This window comes from Panthera leo, chromosome A2, assembly GCF_018350215.1.
Source record: "Panthera leo isolate Ple1 chromosome A2, P.leo_Ple1_pat1.1, whole genome shotgun sequence".
NCBI classification, from domain to species: Eukaryota; Metazoa; Chordata; class Mammalia; order Carnivora; family Felidae; genus Panthera; species Panthera leo.
This window is the reverse complement of record NC_056680.1, coordinates 152,413,434-152,430,784: the sequence shown is the minus strand read 5'-3', so window position 1 is coordinate 152,430,784 and position 17,351 is coordinate 152,413,434. Positions and strand designations below refer to the sequence as shown.

Here is a 17,351-nt window from a genome sequence, read left to right as displayed (position 1 = left end):
CATCAGGGCAGACTTTACCTGTGTCCCTCTGTGTGGTTTGCTCATTCACTCTTCAACCCTTTCTTGAGTGACTGGCCACTGTGGCGGGTCCTCGGGATACATCGGGTTGACTGTATGCTGTGTGACTCCGTGATAAGCACAGGAAGGAATAGAGAGCAGGGAGAGGGCTTGGGAGTGAGGAATTGAAGTTTTAATCTGGGTGGTTAGGGAGGCCTCATTGAGAAGGTGAGTCTATTAGTTCGCTAGAGTGTGCCGTAACAAAATGCCACCAACTGAGTGGCTTAAACAACAGTTTATTGGCACATGGTTCTCTGAGGGCTACAAGTCCCAGATCTAGGTCGGCAAGACCATGTTCCCTCCGAAGGCGCTCAGGGAGGGCGTTTCCAGGCATGTCCCCTATTCCTTGGCTTGTGGCCGTAAGCCTCTGATCCTCACGTGGCCTTCTCCCTGTGTGCTTGCCTGTGTTCAGATTTCTCCTTTTTACAGGGACAGTTCCATTGGATTAGGGGCCATCCTCCTCTTCCACTATGACCTCATCTTAACTAATCACATAAGATCACATTCTGAGGTATTGGGGGTGGGGACTTCAACATAGGAATTTGGGGAGGACTCAGTTCACCCACGATGATGGCATTTGATCAAAGATTTGAAGGAGGTAAGCGCATGGGCCAAGCAGGTATTTAGGGAAACTGTTCCCAGCAGACGAAGTGGCCAGCGTAAAGGCGGGAGTATGCCTGGTGTTGGGGGATGGGGAGGAGGCCCAGATGCTCAAAGGTGAGTAGGTGGGGGCGGGGATCAGCAGGTGCTCAGGTGGGTGCTGGGGGTAGAGGAAGTGGGCGCTGGGATGGAGCTTCGTGGGCCCTCGCGAGGGCTTGGGCATTACTCCAGGTGAGGTGGGAAGCGGCGGGAGGGTTTTGAGCAGAGGAGCGATATGATGAAGCTTCAGATGTAAAGTCGATTGCACATTAAATGGATTCAGATGGTACAAAAAGATGTACGTTGGAAAGTGAAAATCACTAAGAGATAACCATTATGACATTTTGGTGGTTTTCCTCTCAGACTTCTTTTTCACACGTACAGGCACATACACATACACGCAAAGTAACGGTATCATCCTCGCCATGTTGTTTGCTAACTTGCTATTTTGCACTTCACACTTTATCATCGAATCTTTACGTTGTTAGGAAATGTAGATCCACATTATGATTTTGTTTGACGCTGTGGATGTTCTATACTTTATTTAGCCCGTTCTCCGTTCGTGGGTAATTCCGTGGCTTTCAGCTTTTGCTGTGATAAAAGACACTGCTGTGAGCATCTTTGTATATCTGCCTTTACGTACTTTTCTAATTATTTGCTTATAGGATGGATACATTCCCAGAGATAGAATTGCTGGACCAGGCAGTATTCGTATATTAACATTTGATACATATTGCCAAATTGCTCTCTAGAAAAGTTGAAGCAAGCTACCTTCTCTCTAGCAATGATTCAGAGTACGGGTTTTGCTTCTACGACCTCCATCATACAGGCTATTACGAATCTTTATTATCTTTGCCCGACTCCTTTACAGTTGCATTTCTTTGATTGCTAATTGGCATTGGGGACTGTCAGCTGAGGCCCCCTTTGCACTCCTTTTTCTGCTTCTATCCTGCAGAAATCTCAGGGCTGACCTGGGAATGATGAACAATACCCAACAATTAGAGAGTGCTAGCCATGTGCCAAACATCGTGCTAGGCACAGTGTATCTTTTTTTTTTTTTTTTTTAACATTTATTTATTTTTGAGACAGAGACAGAGCATGAACGGGGGAGGGGCAGAGAGAGAGGGAGACACACAGAATCGGAAGCAGGCTCCAGGCTCTGAGCCATCAGCCCAGAGCCTGACACGGGGCTCGAACTCACGGACCGCGAGATCGTGACCTGAGCCGAAGTCGGACGCTCAACCGACTGAGCCACCCAGGCGCCCCACAGTGTATCTTTTTTTAATCTAGACACTATCTCCGGGAGGTAGGTGCTGTTATGATCTCCATTTTACAGATGAGAAGGTAAAGATCAGAGAGGTTCACGAATTTGTTCAAGGTCACACAGCTAGTGAGAGCCTTCCTACCCCTGAGGTGGGGATGTGCACCCCAACCAGGGTTTCCTTCGCTCTGGGTCCACGCTAGAGAATGACTCTACCATTAAAACGTCTACTCAGAGGTTTTGCTTGCTTGGTGGAGTGAACTCTTTGGATGGAGCGTTGCAGTCGGGGTCACCTGTGGCCCCTGCCCGTGACAGAAGCCCTAGCTGTGCGGGCATGCCTAAGGCCCCCCACAGTGATAGAAACGAGGCTGGACCCAAAAGTCAAAGGCACAGACAAGGCTTTATTGCGACTACAGCTTCAGCCGAAGGGAGACACAGCGTTAACTTAGAGTAGGGGAGGCGCTGCTTGGATGGAGACCGTTCCCTTCCCCTGATTGGTTGGAAGGGCCTTGTCCTGATTGGTCGATATTAGTAGGCAACGGAGGCAGCTTATTGGTGCTTTTTGGAGCCGGGTCCTCTAGTTCAAGCGCAACGTGTGTGTGAGGTTGGCCTTCTGCTCCGTAAGAGAGGTGTGTTTAACAGCCAGCAGAAAGCGCCCCAGGTGCTTGATGTTTTTGACTCGGGTCTTGTTCCCTTGGTCCCTGACAGCCTCACGTAGAAGGTGCTCACCATATTGGTTACTCGGAATGAAGGAACAGGCTTTTGAAAGTTACAGTTGTGCGTGGAAGTGTCGTTTTGTTTGATCCCAGCAGATTACAAATGAGAAAGTTTAAAAATAAAAAGTTTCAGAAAGTTAATATTATGAGCCTAGCCTGTATTCCCTGACTTCCAGCCCAGAGAATAATATTTTTCTTAACACCAAGTGACATTTTTGTACTCCATTTCCTCTCTCGCGTTCTGGATCGGATCCTTGTGGGTTTGATAATATTTCTACTTTGTTTCGACTACACTTTTTTTCTGTGGTTTGTTTCTGACAGCAAAGCGTGTGGTTGTAATACATTCTCTTTGCTAGTAAATCGGTGTCGACCACTGGTTTAAAATCAATTTCTCATTAACTTTGAAATTTCGGTGGGAGTAAGTTGATGCCTTAAAAGAAATAGCTTGTTCAAAACTCAACCGGTGCACCTCACTGTCCTGCTTCCATTGTTTTATATGCCCAAGGCCTTTCTAGTTCTTCACAAAATACAGCGTATTAAAACCTGGAGTTCTTGCCTGGATCTGGTGTTAAAGTTTAACCTTCTAAATAATATCAAGAAATCTTAGGCCTGAAGCTGTCCTATTTTTTTTTTTTTTTCATCACAGTTTATATTGATTTTACTCATTGACACGCTTCAAGTTCCTCTTCTCCCTCTTTGCAATTCAGGATTCACTTCTTCCTGAGAGGAAAACCACATGTAGAATATGTATTCTGTCAGGATTAGCTGGTCGTGCTGCGGAAACAACCCCCAAATCTCAGCAGATTTCAACGTGTGGCTTCAGACTCCACCATGCTGTTACTTCCCTTTATCTCTTTCCTGTACCTTTTGCATTTTGTGTAGTTCTGGAAATTTCTCCATTCCATCTTTGTCTTGGGGTTTCCAGTGCCAGAATGCATGCCTGGAGGTAGACCCGGTTATATGGAGGTCCCATTCATCATACATGTGTGCATTTGCCAGCTGACATTTTCTGAGCTCTCACCACCCTGTGCTAGATGTTGGGGTACTAAAATAAATATGGCAGTCAGTCATGACCCTCAAGGAACTCAGTCAAGTAGGAGAGATGGTCCTATACATAAATAACTATACAACAGCATGGTCACTGCTGTAATAGAGGATGCAATGATGATACAAAGGAAGCAATAAGGATCAAGGAACTGTGTGGGATATTTTGTTTTTAAGGTGGGATATAAGATTGGAGCATTCTTTTAGGGCTAAAGAGGAGCATTGTTCAGTCATCTCTTGCTGCGTAACAATCACCCCCAAACTGAATGGCTTGAAACAATAATGATCTATTATTTCTCATGATTCTGTGGGTCAGGAATTTGGACAAGGCTCAGATGGGTGATTCTTCTCCCTGTAGCCATTAATTGGGCTGTTGGTGGTTCGTACCGGGATTGGGCTGCAAGGTTTAAGAGGGTTTCACTCATGTGTCCAGTTTCTTGGTGCTCCATATGCCCTCCCTCTCTCTTCTCACGTGACTGTCTTGGGCTTTCTCAAAGCATAGTGGCCTCAGGGAAGTAGGACTTCATATTTGGCGGCAGCCTTCCAGGAGGGATGAAGCAGAAGCTGCCAGTTCTCTTAAGATCCTCAGCTTGAAAGTTACCCAAAGAAGCCAGACTGTTGACGATAGCCAAAGTCTGGGAAGAGCCCAAAGAAGCCAGGCTGTCGACAATAGCCAAAGTCTGGAAACACCCTGAATGTCCATCAACAGATGAATGGATAAAGATGTGGCATATACATACACTGGAATATCACTCGGCGATCAAAAGGAATGAAATCTTGCCATTTGCTACAACGTGGATGGAGCTAGAATGTATTATGTGAGCAAAATAAGTCAGTTAGAAAGAAATATATGATTTCACTCATATGTGGAATTTGAGAAACTTAACAGATGATCATAGGGGAAGGGAAGAAAAAATAAGATCAAAACAGAGAAGGGGACAAACTATAAGAGACTCTTAAATACAGAGAACAGACTGAAGGTTGCTGGTGGGGTGTTGGGTGGGGGGATGGGCTAAATGGGTGATGGGCATTAAGGAGGGTACTTGTTGGGATGAGTGCTGGGTATTATACGTAAGTGATGAATCACTAAGTTCTATTCCTGAAATGATTATTACACTATATGTTAAATAACTTGGATTTAAATAAAAATAAAAAAATTAAAAAGAAGCAGCCACAGTGTTGACTCTTTTGTATATTGTTGGTCAGAACAACTCACAAGACCAGCCCAGACTCAAGGGGCAGGAGGGAATAGGAACTACGCATTGATGGATGGAATAGCATACACTTATGAATTGATGGTGGTCACCTTTGGAGATTACTACAAGCCCAAAATGGTTGAAAATGAAGAGGAAATGGAAAGGTACCATTACTGGAGCGAGTTCTCAGAGTGGACAGAAATAAATAATAACAATAGGCATGATAACAGCTAAGTAATATTTAATGTACATTTCCCATATGCCGGGCATTCTTGTAGGTGCTCAACATGTATTAATTGTGTTAATTTATTTAATTCTGACAAACAATGATTAACTCCCTTTCACAGATGAAGAAGTCAGCAGCATCCAAGGAGGTAAGTAACTTGCCTCAGGTCACACAGCTAGTAACGGGGTGGGGGGGGTGGGAGGAGGGATTCAGACTCCTTGGGCAGGAAAGATGGCGCCTCTTCTATGGAGGCAGGTGGGAGGGAAAGAGTGGTGGGTGCTGGTGAGGCTGGGAGGATCATGCTGTTGAGGAAGTTAATGCCCGATGGTCTCTTTTTTCTTTTTGATGGTGCTGTGATTATCATTTAAGTGTGACTTAAATGGAGCACACTTTGGGCTCCATGAAAAAGTTGTCTGATTGTAGTATCTGTGCATCACGACAGAAGGAGGAGAGCAGGAAACTCTGAAGGGATTGTTGAGTGGTTAAGGGCCTACGCAGGTGAGGACCACTTGTGTGCCGCAGCACACTCCCTTGGCCCTGTGGGGGTTTCTGTGGCAGGTAGAGAAGGTACACTGTGGGGCTGATCCCAGAGTGGCTCTGTGCACCCATGATAAAAGTCTCCTAGATCCATTTTCTGTCCAGCTGCTGGGACTGCCTCAGTCTCCCGAGAATTCCCCAGTGCTCTCAGCAGCATTTCCATCATAGACTTGAAGAGTGTCAAGCGACTCCCTGCGACCTTACAGATGTTCTTTGCTCTTTCATTGGGTGCCTATTCAAGGTCCCCTTCAAGTGCCAAACGTCCAGTCTTGAGCCTGCTCCTAGGACAACTTAGAATGGGATTTTACCTGTGCTCCCGGAGGAGACTCCACTGTGTTTTGGTGGAGGACAGGATGTGGGGATTGATTGCCACCTGGATCAGAGCCAAGGGCAGATGGCTCCTGCTCTTCAGGCTGTACTGCTGGCCTGCGAGGGGCCCGTCTGTCCACAGAACTACACGGAGAGAGGTTATGATGAACTTCCGGAAGAGACTGCACTTTGTGTCCCATCCACCTTTTTGCCCATATCGTGGGATCTGTAGTGCTCCTGCAATTTCCCAGTGTTTATCATTCACGTTCTTAGAGATTTTGATTCATAAGAGTACATCTTCCGAATAGCTTGATCTCTTTGGAAAATCCAGAAGGCACCTCCACATGTCTGTCGAGTCCTGCAGCGCCTTAGAAAGCGTTTCTTGAGAAAAGCACACTCAATATGGAAGGAACAGCTTTACCCCAGAAGGTTCCAGATAAACTGTGAGGTGCCTGCCATTGCACCTTGGGCTCCAGCCTGGGGTGTCTGGGAGGTTCAGCCCCTTGCTGGTGTTGGAAACATTTTAGTATGTATTTTTTGACATATCACGCTATCTGATAAGCCATAGGGCTCCAGGAGACAAATTCTGTTTCTCCTGGACCCCAGTGGCCCAGTAAGCCTTCGACCAGTTGGAGTGGGGACATCACTCTAATTCCTGCTTTGATTTGTCTCTCTTGGATTAAGTTCTGTGGTGTAAGCTGAATCCTCTAACGCGACCAGATCTTATCCATGTCAGGGGATCAGCAGTCTTCTTGGCCTCTGCCCTGTAGTCCTGAGAACTGACCTGAAACCATGCGGCCATGGCATTTGCTATTGAACATGGGTAGTCCTCAAAGCTAGTGTTTAAAGAAGGGTCATATCTGATTTAGAGGCACGGTTCCCTGCAGTTGCTCTGTGATCATTACAAGTGAGGGTGGCTCATGCCCTTTGACACAGCAGGTCAGCTCCTAGGAATTTAACTGACTTACGACTCTTTGATGGTAAAATTTACATAACTCTGTAAATACATTTGTTAATGGATCCTCTAATCGAGAAAAATTAATGTCTAACAACATAAATTTCAATCTTATTTTGCAACCAAACTTTCAAGACCTATTTCATGCTAAAACAACTGATAGCCAATGTGCAAACAATCATAACAATGATTATATTTTCTCCATTTACAAGATATGGGTTTTAACTGCAGGCTTTTTATGGGAAATAAATGTAAAGACCTTTGACCCTGTGCTGTTTGGGCCTCTCCACCATGATCCCTCCCTTTCCCTTTTCCCCCATAGTGTAAATCCCATTAGAATCATCTTTTTATTCCATGATGCCCAACACAGTGTCTTGTACTAGTAAGTGAGTGAGTGAATGAATGGGTGCATGGTACTTTTTCTAGTTGTTCATGGTCATGATTTGTGGTATTCTTTTAGTTTTTTTTTTTTTTTTAATTTTTAAATGTTTATTTTTGAGAGAGAGACAGAGTGTGAACAGGGGAGGGGACAGACACACACACACACACACACACACACACACACACACACACACAATCTGAAGCAGGCTCCAGGCTCCGAGTTGTCAGCACAGAGCCCAACACAGGGCTCGAATTCACAAACCGTGAGATCATGACCTGAGCCGAAGTCGGACGCTCAACCAACTGAGCCACCCAGCCACCCCAGAAGTACAGTTTTAAATGACAGTCCCAGGTGAAGTTGTCATCATGGGAAGTATGTGACAGATTGTAAAATAGTTCCTGAGTTAGAGAACTTTACAGCTGGGAAGTTATATAAATAATCACATGTATATGTCAATTTCTACTTCTGTGGCCTTGACAAGATGCCCCAGGGCCTGCATCTTCAGGATCCAGACTGTAGGAGTGGTGACTGTTCCTTCAGGGCACAGCCAGCAGGATGAGTTTTAGTCTTTTTATTATTCTGTCAAGATTCAAATCTGGGGGAGAGAGCCCGCGGCTTAGGATTGGTGCCCATTCCTTGGCCAGGAGAGAATGGGCATCTTGGGCAACCGATGTTCCTAGATCATAAACCATGGTGGAGGCAGCGTTCCCCAAGGCAAGACTGGGGGAGGCTGAAACCAACATCCGCTCCCATGTTCTGCATGTGTGAGGCCTGCAGGTGCCAATGTGCAAAACCATAATCAGAGATAAACATGCATGGATATTCAGAGGAAAACACTCATGCAAAGATGAGAAAAGGCAGAAATATACATTAATAGACATTTTCACAAATACAAAATATGCGAGACACATCAGTATATCAAGAAGCATTGTGTGTACAAGTTTCCAGGTTAATAGCAGTATGTACTGAGATGCACATATAGATATATATACATGGAAATACATGTATAAGTACAGACACACTTTCATGTAGATGCCCATGGTGAAGTGCATGGGTGCTTGGAGAGAAAGTGAGCAGCAGAAGAAAGACCGAATAGTAGAAGGTGGATAAAGGAGAGAGAGTAGAGGGGCAATGCAAATAAAGAGGAGACGGCAAATGATATGGGGGGTGAGTTGGGTTGAGGGTTATGTGCTTTAACAAAGTAGCTGGTATGGTCAAGGTTTAGAAATTGACTTCGGATTTCTGCAGTATTCTTTGTAAGCCTCTTGGCTTGTGTCTTCGTTAGTGTGTTCACTAAGTTCATTTGATCAGAAGGGCAATGTGATGCCCCAGATGGCAGTCTTCCTGTTCCGTCTTCATTTTCTGCGGTCTGCCTGTGTTAATGGCCTCTTCCCCCTTTCCTGCCTCTCCTCCTACCACACTGTCCTGGCCATATGGTCATTCCCCATAAGGGGAACCATGTTGAGTTCTTTTGTGCATCTGTGCCTTTTTTACATGCTGTTTCTATGCTGTTCCTTCTGCTTGGAGTGCTCTTTCTTGTCCTTTGCCTGATTTTACTCTTCCCTCAAAAATCGCAGGACAGATATCACATCCTCCAGGAAGCCTTCCAGGAATACCAGAATGGTTTAGACACCTTTCCTCTATGTGCATCCCTATTATAGCACTGGCTACTCTGTGCTATAGTTGTTTTTAACTAGATTGGAAACTTCGGGAGGGTAGAGATGTGTGTTTATATCACCATCTAGCACCGTATCTGGCTGTCAATAAACATGTGTTAAATCATTAAATGGATGATTGAAATTATGATTCTATGAAAGAATGAACGATTGTGTAAATAATCAAATGAACTAGGATAAATAATGATTTGGTGAGTTTGGTAACCTGAACTTCATAAAGCTGGGCTTCCCCCCCCCCCTTTTTAAATATAATTTATTGTCAAATTGGCTAACATACAGTGTGTACAATGCGCTCTTGGTTTTGAGGGTAGATTCCCATGATTCATTGCTTATATACAACACCCAGTGCTCATCCCAACAAGTGCCTTCCTCAGTGCCAAGCTGGGCTTTTATTTTTTACTGCCTCCTACCTGTTTCCTCCTTCTGAAACAGAATTCAGAACTCCTTTTCATACCCCCACTACTTTCTGGAAGATCTTAATCAGTCACCTCCATGTGGTTGAACCTCAAAACTACATCTTAACTTGAATCCCTGGAGATGATTGTCATTTAAAACAGTAGGGGCTCCTGCATGACTCAGTCGGTTAAGCATCTGATCTTCGATTAGGTCATGATCTCATGGTTTGTGAGTTTGAGCCCCGCTTGGGGTGAGCTCAAGCCCCCCTTCAGCTCCATGCTGACCAGACGGAGCGTGTGTGGGATTCTTTCTCTCTCCCTCTTTTCCCCACTCTCTCCTCTCTCTCTGCCCCTCACTCACTTGCACCCTCCTAAATCAATCAATCAATCAATCAATCAATCTCAATAGCATCTGAGTCTGAGTTCCTGGCAATGTTGATTCCTTCTGTGCTGGGGTAAGAAAGGTTTGTCTCTGGTGGCAAATAATACTCATTTATATGTACTTTGTAGAGTATGGAAATATATTTAGAAGAAAATAAGCATCTTTATTTCTAGCATCTAACTATTTTGTGAAGAGTTTGTTATGTATTTTTCCAGGCTTCTAGGAAATGTACATACTTGTATATATAATAGATTTGAATTTTTTTTTTTCATAAAATGGGATCATGCTATCTATATACTTTTGCATCTTATAATTCTTATTTTCTGGCAAACATTTCTCATACTATTACATATATTTTTTTAAATATTTATTTGTTTTGAGAGACAGAGGCAGAGCATGAGCAGGGGTGGGGAGAGAGAGAGAGAGAGAGAAAGAGATACGGAATCTGACGCAGGCTCCAGGCTCTGAGCTGTCAGCACAGAGCCTGATGTGGGGCTCGAACTCATGAACTGCAAGACCATGACCTGAGCTGAAATCGGACGCTCAACCGATTGAGCCACCCAGGTGCCCCACTATTACGTATTCTTTAAAATGTTTTTTTGTTGAATGCGTAGTATTCCTTTGTAGGGCAGAATTTTTCAAGTCATCCTTTAATTGTTTGGTATCTATTGCTCCCTATTCTTGCCTTTATATATGATGCTATGATGAACCACTTTGTACACAGATGTTTGAACTTCTAGTTATTGCCTTTAGGATGGGTTTATAGAAGGAGAATAACTGGGTCAAAAAGGATAGACTTTAAAAGAAAAAAAAAACCCTGTGTGTGTGTGTGTGTGTGTAAACCAGAATGCATTCCAGAGTAACTATTTCGAAATAATGCTCTCTGTGTTGGGATTTGCAAAATAGATTTATGGTTTGTATAGTTGAGCTGTTTTCCAGAAAGAGAATCTGGCCAGGGCTGATGTTTTTCCCAGCCCTGCTGTCTGGTTATGTACTGTTCCATCTCTCCTTCTGGACAGGTGTTTACCCAGAAGGAGGTCTCTACCCTATGCACATCTTTAAAGATTCAGAGCCCAGGAGACAGAGGGTGTGAGGATGGGGGCTGGAGAACTGGGCTCTTTTCTGGGGCCTCCCCTCTGCTGTTACCCAGCGTTGCCCCTCCTTTGTGCTGCAGCCGTTTTCCTTGTTTCTGTACTGCCTGTCGTACCAGTGGCTGATAGATCGATTGGCTGTTGTGGTAAATACAAATGACACAAGATTTACCGTTTAACCATTTTTAAGTGCACCATGGATTGGCGCTAAGTACATTCACGTTGTGCAGCCATCTCCAGAATTGATCATCTTGTACTGCAGCTCCTGTAGGGATTTATTTTTAATTCTGAGCAACTCGGGTCAGGGACAGTGTCTCCAGATCCCAGAAATCTGGTGCCGTCTGTGGCACATAGTAGGAGCCTGTCAGTGTTTATATAAGAGAAGGTAGAGCCACCTGAGGGCACTTCAGAGGAGGCCATGTGTGCAGGGACTTCATCGGAGTCCTGGCTTTACCCCATTTGGGGTCTTTCCTGTTGATCTGTGTGGCAGCGTAGGCCCCTCCAAAGGCTCTGTGACTGCGCTGTGACAGAATTAAACTGCACAAATGCAGGACGCCTGGTTGGCCCAGTCAGTGGAGCATGTGACTCTGGATCTTAGGGGTGTGAGTTTGAGCTCCAAGTTAGGTGTGTAGAGAGTACTTAAAAAAAAAAAAAAATCTTAGGGGTGCCTGAGTGGCTCAGTCCAGCTCTTAGGTCATGATCTTGTGGTTTGTGAGTTCGAGCCGTGCATCCGGCTCTGCACTGACAGACCAGAGCCTACTTGGGATTCTCTGTCTCTCTTTCTACCTCTCTCCCTCTCTCCCTCTCTCCCTCTCCTTCCCTCCTCTCTCTCTCTCTCTCTCTCTCTCTGCCCCTCCCTGGCTCACATACTGTCTGTCTCTCTTAGAATAAGTAAATTAACTTTATAAAAAAATTAAATCTTAAGAAAAACCTGTACAAATGCTCTCTGCTTCCTCTTCTTTTAGCACTTTCTGTCATTTGCCCGTATTAGTAACTAATTTTTATTATTGTCAGTCTAAGTTTTTGTGTATCTGTCTTGTTTCCCTGCTTCGATTATTAGCTCCTTGCCAGCATAAAGCTTTGACATAGTAATATTACTGCCGATTACTAGTGTGCTATGTCATTGAACCTAAGATGCCATCAACAGTGTGATGATGGACCATTTATTTTTCTGTACCTCTGAGAAAGAAAAATCATGAGTCGAAAGCACTGCCACTTAAGCCAGGAGACACTGTTGGTTGTTAAATGCAACCTAATTTCAGGTATCTTAGAATGTGAAAAAAAATGCACCTTTGAATGGACGAATCACAGTAAGTGTGAAATGAGCACTTGTTCCGTTGTTTTGTTTCATTGTGCGTATTTGTATCATGTGGATGATAGATGAGAATGTTTATACCTATTACAGGAAATAGCTTTAAAATTTTATTACGGTGAAAATTCGTAATTAAATTTCCATTGACTCTCTTCTGGAGAATATGGATCACATAACTTGCCCTTTTGAATTTAGCTCTATGTTCTTTCCTAGGGTGGCTGCCCTCATTTTGTTTTGCTTGTTTTTCTTTCATATTTTTGTTTTTCACTGTAGATTATTCAGCTTGTTCATTGTGGGTCTTTTTTCCTTTTTTTCTTTGGCAGTGTTTTCCTGTAGGAAGGGTGACACAGTTGGTTACCTGGGTGGCACAGTTGGTTGCGTGTCTGACTTTGGCTTGGGTCATGACTTCGGCTTAGGTCATGATGTCATAGTTCGTGAGTTTGAGCCCCGCATTGGGCTTTGCACTGATGGCACAGAATCTGCTTTGGATTCTGTCTCCCTCTCTTTCTGCCCCTTCCCCACTCGTGTGCACGTGCTTGCTTGCTTTCTCTTAAAAATAAGCATTAAAAAAAAAAAAGGCCTCATAGAACCTTCTAGAATATTTTTTCAGGATCCAAAAAAATCTTAAAAGTATCACAAAGTGACAAAACTGATAAGAGCAAGTGTTAGTGTCTTTAATGCCAAGTGCAGATTTCAGTGGCTGAAAAATAAATTTTTAGATGAGAGTATGAATATTTTGCTAAAGTGGCCCATTAGGTGATTATTATATTAGCAGCTGGTTGGATCTTCAGGTCCTGGAAATTCACATCAACAGTTCATAGTTCCTGCTGCTTAACTATGGGTGACCTTCATGAATACCACTTGATGTATAGAGTCCTTAATTTATTCCTGGGAACTACTTTTTTTTTTTTTTTTTTTTTTTTTTTTTTAATTTTACTGCTGAGAAAAGCAGGAACAAGAAAGCATGTTTGTTTTTAATGTGCCCTCAGACCAGTGTTCACTTAAGCTTCTTCTAGATTATTAAAACACCTGCCTTAGCTTGATTTCTTTTATGTGCCTAATCTTGTTTATGCCTAGAACTCTGAATTCTTATTTTTCTAGGCCGTATTATTATTATTAAAAAGATTTTTTTAAATGTTTATTACTGCGAGAGAGAGAGAGAGACAGAGACAGAGCACAAGTGGGGGATGGGGAGAGAGAGAAGGAGACAGAGAATCCAAAGCAGGCTCCAGGCTCTGAGCTGTCAGCACAGAGCCCCACGCGGGGCTGGGGCCCACAAACTGCGAGACCATGACCTGAGCCGAAGACAGGATGCTTAACTGATTGAGTCACCCAGGCACCCCTTCTAGGCCATATTATTAATAATTATATGAATAACTGACATGTGGTTTGAAAGCTTGCCACGGTTTTGTTCAGTGGCTCTTGACCTTGTACACATTAAATCACCTGGGAAAATGTAAAATTCCAGCCTATATCCAGACAATTTAGTTTAGAATCTCAGTGGAGCCCAGGCATCAGTATTGCAGCCGTGCATTATCTCCTTTAATCTAACAAACCTGTGAGGCATGTGTTCTTTTCCTCCTTTTATAGATGGAAACACTATAGGTAGGATTGGTGAACTCAGCATTAGTGGAGACTCAAACCTAGTTTGTCTGATTCTAGATACTGTTCTTTCCATATGTATTAGTTATTCATTGGTGCCAAACTGTTTCACTGAAACAAAGCAGTTATATTCTGCAGTATTTATAAAGGTAGCTCACATCACTTCATGAACACTTTCAAAGTCCTGGCCATTGTTCGGGCTTCTAGACTACTCTCTTCTTTGGTAATTTGCTCTTCAGGATGTATTGAATTTACCTTGGTTCCGGAGTATTCACCAAATTGGCATTTTATTAACACAGATGGTCCTGAATGATCCTGGAGGAACGACTTGTTCAGTCGGTGGTGCTTCAGATCAGTTGTTGGAGAAAGCCGTGTTATTGTCTAACAAGTGGATTTACAGCGTGAGCCAGTGCAGTTCTGTTCATTGGGGAGTGGCTCCCAGAACTCCAGGGATGGACATAAACAGTCCCTGGGGCCAGCCATGTGAGTGTAAACCTATCAAAGAGGACATGCAGAGAAGAGATTGCTAACGGTGCATTTCAGGAAATGCCCAAGGAAGGAAAGGGAAAGGAAAAGGAGAAATAGCTGGGGCAGCGACAGGATTAAGGACAAAATGTTCTAGGGACAAAAAGCCTCTGATGTTTGAAAGAGAGAAGATTTTAAGGATGGGTGAGACGGAGCCATGGGCGGAGGGAAGGTCCCGTGAGTCTGGCTTCTGTGATGCCACATTTGGGTTCAGGTTACTCACGAAGATGTGTTGGTGGGGCAGGGAGAGGCGCATTTGACCTTGGGGAGGAAGGAGTGTTGGGGAGGTAACTGTGGTGACAGAGATGGGCCAGGGTGAGGGTGAAGGTGGTGGAGACATCATATGGTGCTGATAATGTAGCAAAGCAGGGGAGACGATCTGATCAGAGGGTGTGGTTTCAGCCCTGGGGAAGGGTGGAGGGAGGAGGGAGCCCGAGGAGTGGAGAGGGCAGGGATCACAGGGCTGGTGGGTTTGCCTCTGGCTTCAGAATTGCGATAAGGGAAGGTGAGAAGCAAGCACTGGAAAGTAATTTGGAAGTGATTATTCTTGTGCTAAATAGTCTTTAGGTGATAAGAGTCCCCTAAGGTATTTACATATAATTCAGATTCCAGAGCTGGTTTCCATACAGATTTTTAAAGAATTCATCTCATCACACAAATTACAGCTCACAAAGCATATTCTCCTCTGGAAGACTAGTAAGGCTAGAAGGAAGATTATAGGCAACCTTTCCCTTTTTGAATAGCTTAGCTAAGTGGCTTAAACTAACTGACCAGCTTAGTTGGGAGTGTTGGATGGATCTGTTAGAAGTGTTTTAAGGGTTTTGCAAATTTGATAGAAATACAATTTTTGAAATTTTCTTTGTCTCTACACCTTTTACTTGTAGCTTAAAGTGTTATATATTATGTTGTTTATTATATATTATAGATATATAAAAGTACTCTTAAGTATATAGCTTGATGAATTTGCCCAGACTGAATACAGCTGTATAACAACACTGAGGTCAAGAAATAGAACATTACCTGCCCTTCAGAAGTGCTTCCGCCCCCGCCCCCCAGGCCTCTGCCTCTTCTAGTCTCAGATCCCTCTTTTTTGAAAAAAAAAAAAAAAAAAAAAAAAAAATGTTAATTTTTGTGTGAGAGACAGATATCGAGCGGGGGAGGGAGGGCAGAGAGAGAGAGGGAGACAGAGAATACCAAGCAGGCTCTCTGTCAGTACAGAGCCCGATGTGGGGCTTGAGCTCATGAACCATGAGATCGTGACCTGAGCCGAAACCAAGAGTCAGATGCTTAACTGACTGAGTCGCCCCTCAAACCCCTCCTAGCAAGGTTTTCCTCTTCCTGACTTCTAACAGTTAAAGTATTAAATTGATGTGTGTAATTATGTCAGACACCAATTTGAATGCGATGGAGACCACCAAAGTATTAGCCCATGTTGCCGGGTAACTTGTTTTTGTGCAGATCTTAAAGTGGCTTTAGCCATCTTCTTGACAATGTGGCATTATTTAGGAGGATTATGGCTTGGCACAGTCTGTTGACCTCAGATCTGGTCACTGGTCTCTTGAACTTGCACAAGCTGCCCCCATTCCTACGCTGGGGGCTGGCTCAGATGTGTTTGCTTAGTGTGTGTGACACATTCGTGGGGCACTGGGAGCCTGGTGTGTTATAGGCAGTTCTGGGGTTTGTCCAGGGTCCTCAGTGCCCCTGGGCCTCATCATTCATTCCAGGGAACACAAGTGATTATTAGGTAACTTTAAGATCTCTCAATGTTTTTATCATTTTTAAATTTTTTAAATAAAAAATAATTTTGGTATAGTTAACATACAGTGTTATATTAGTTTCAGGTGTACAATATAATGATTCACCAATCCTATACATTATACAGTGCTCGCCAGGATAAGTAGACTCTTAATCTTTCACCTATTTCAACCATCCCTACACCCACCTCCCCTTGGGTCGCCATCAGTTTGTTCTCTGTAGTTGAGTCTGTTTTTTGGTTTCTTTTTTTTTCTTCATTTGTTTCTTAAATTCCACACATAAGTGGCATCATATGGCATTTGTTTTTCTCTGACTTATTTCACTGAGCATTATAGCCTCTAGATCTGTTCATGTTGTTGCAGATGGCAAGAGTTCTTCCTTTTTTATGACTGAGTAATACTCCCGTGTGTGCGTGTGCATGTGTGTGTGTGTGCGCACGTATCACTTCTTCTTTATCCCATTCATCTATCAGTGGACGCCTGGGTTGCTTCCATAATTTGGCTATTGGGAACAATGCTGCAGTAAACATAGGGGTGCCTATATCTTTTCAAATTAGTGTTTGCATATTTTTCAGGTAAATACCCAGTAGTGGAGTTTCTGGATCATATGGTAGTTCTATTTTTAATGTTTTGAGGAACCTCCATACTGTTTTCCACAGTGGCTGTCCCAGTTTGCATTTTCACCAATTGTGCGCAAGGGAGGAACTCTCCAGTCTTGAGGCCAACATTTCCTGGTATTCCCGTTTTGAATTTTAGCCTGAAGAAGTTGGTTTCATTGGCCTGCAGACTTATTTATTTATTTGTTTATTTTACAGTTTATGTATTTATTTTGAGAATGAGAGTGAGAGTGGGGGAGGGTCAGGGAGAGGGAGAGAGGGAGAGAGAATCCCAAACAGGCTCTGCACTGTCAGCACAGAGTTGGATGCAGGGCTTGAACTCGTGAATCGTGAAATCATGACCGGAGCCAAAGTCGTATGCTTAACCGACGGAGCCACCCAGGTGCCCCGTATTTATTTTTAAAAGTTGGAACCATTGCCAACATTATCTTGAGGTAACAGAACCCCCAGCCTCACCAAGCCCACTTTTATGAATGGTGGCACCATACTGAGAATGTGTCTTTGTGGCTCCTTGTGCTTGATCTCAACACCCCTTATTTTGTGAGGTTCACTCCTTGTCTTTCTCCCTGGCTTCCTTCCGTAGCCATTTGTGTTTAAGAGCCTTCTGAGGCTGCAAAGTGAGGAGTTCAGGAAACTTTGCAACGTTTCGTAAGTTTGATTTAGGGTTTTTCTCCA

At 43.7% G+C, this 17,351-nt stretch overlaps 1 protein-coding gene across 4 annotated transcripts in view; it reads left to right on the top strand.

Annotated features, from left to right (window-relative positions):
* The first annotated feature begins 584 nt into the window (after positions 1 to 584).
* The window catches only part of KIAA1549 (KIAA1549 ortholog), a 135,922-nt gene continuing 119,155 nt past the window's right edge, over positions 585 to 17,351 (top strand). For 3 of the 4 annotated variants that reach the window (XR_006199058.1, XR_006199057.1, XM_042925960.1), the window contains exon 1: positions 591 to 655. Coding sequence is in view for 2 of the 4 variants with exons in the window: in XM_042925960.1 (XP_042781894.1) it covers positions 625 to 655 (31 nt within the window). In the remaining 2 variants the exon portion in view is untranslated. Of the gene's footprint in view, positions 656 to 4,923; positions 5,078 to 17,351 lie in introns of all 4 variants that reach the window. The other variant, XM_042925976.1, reaches the window with a different exon arrangement.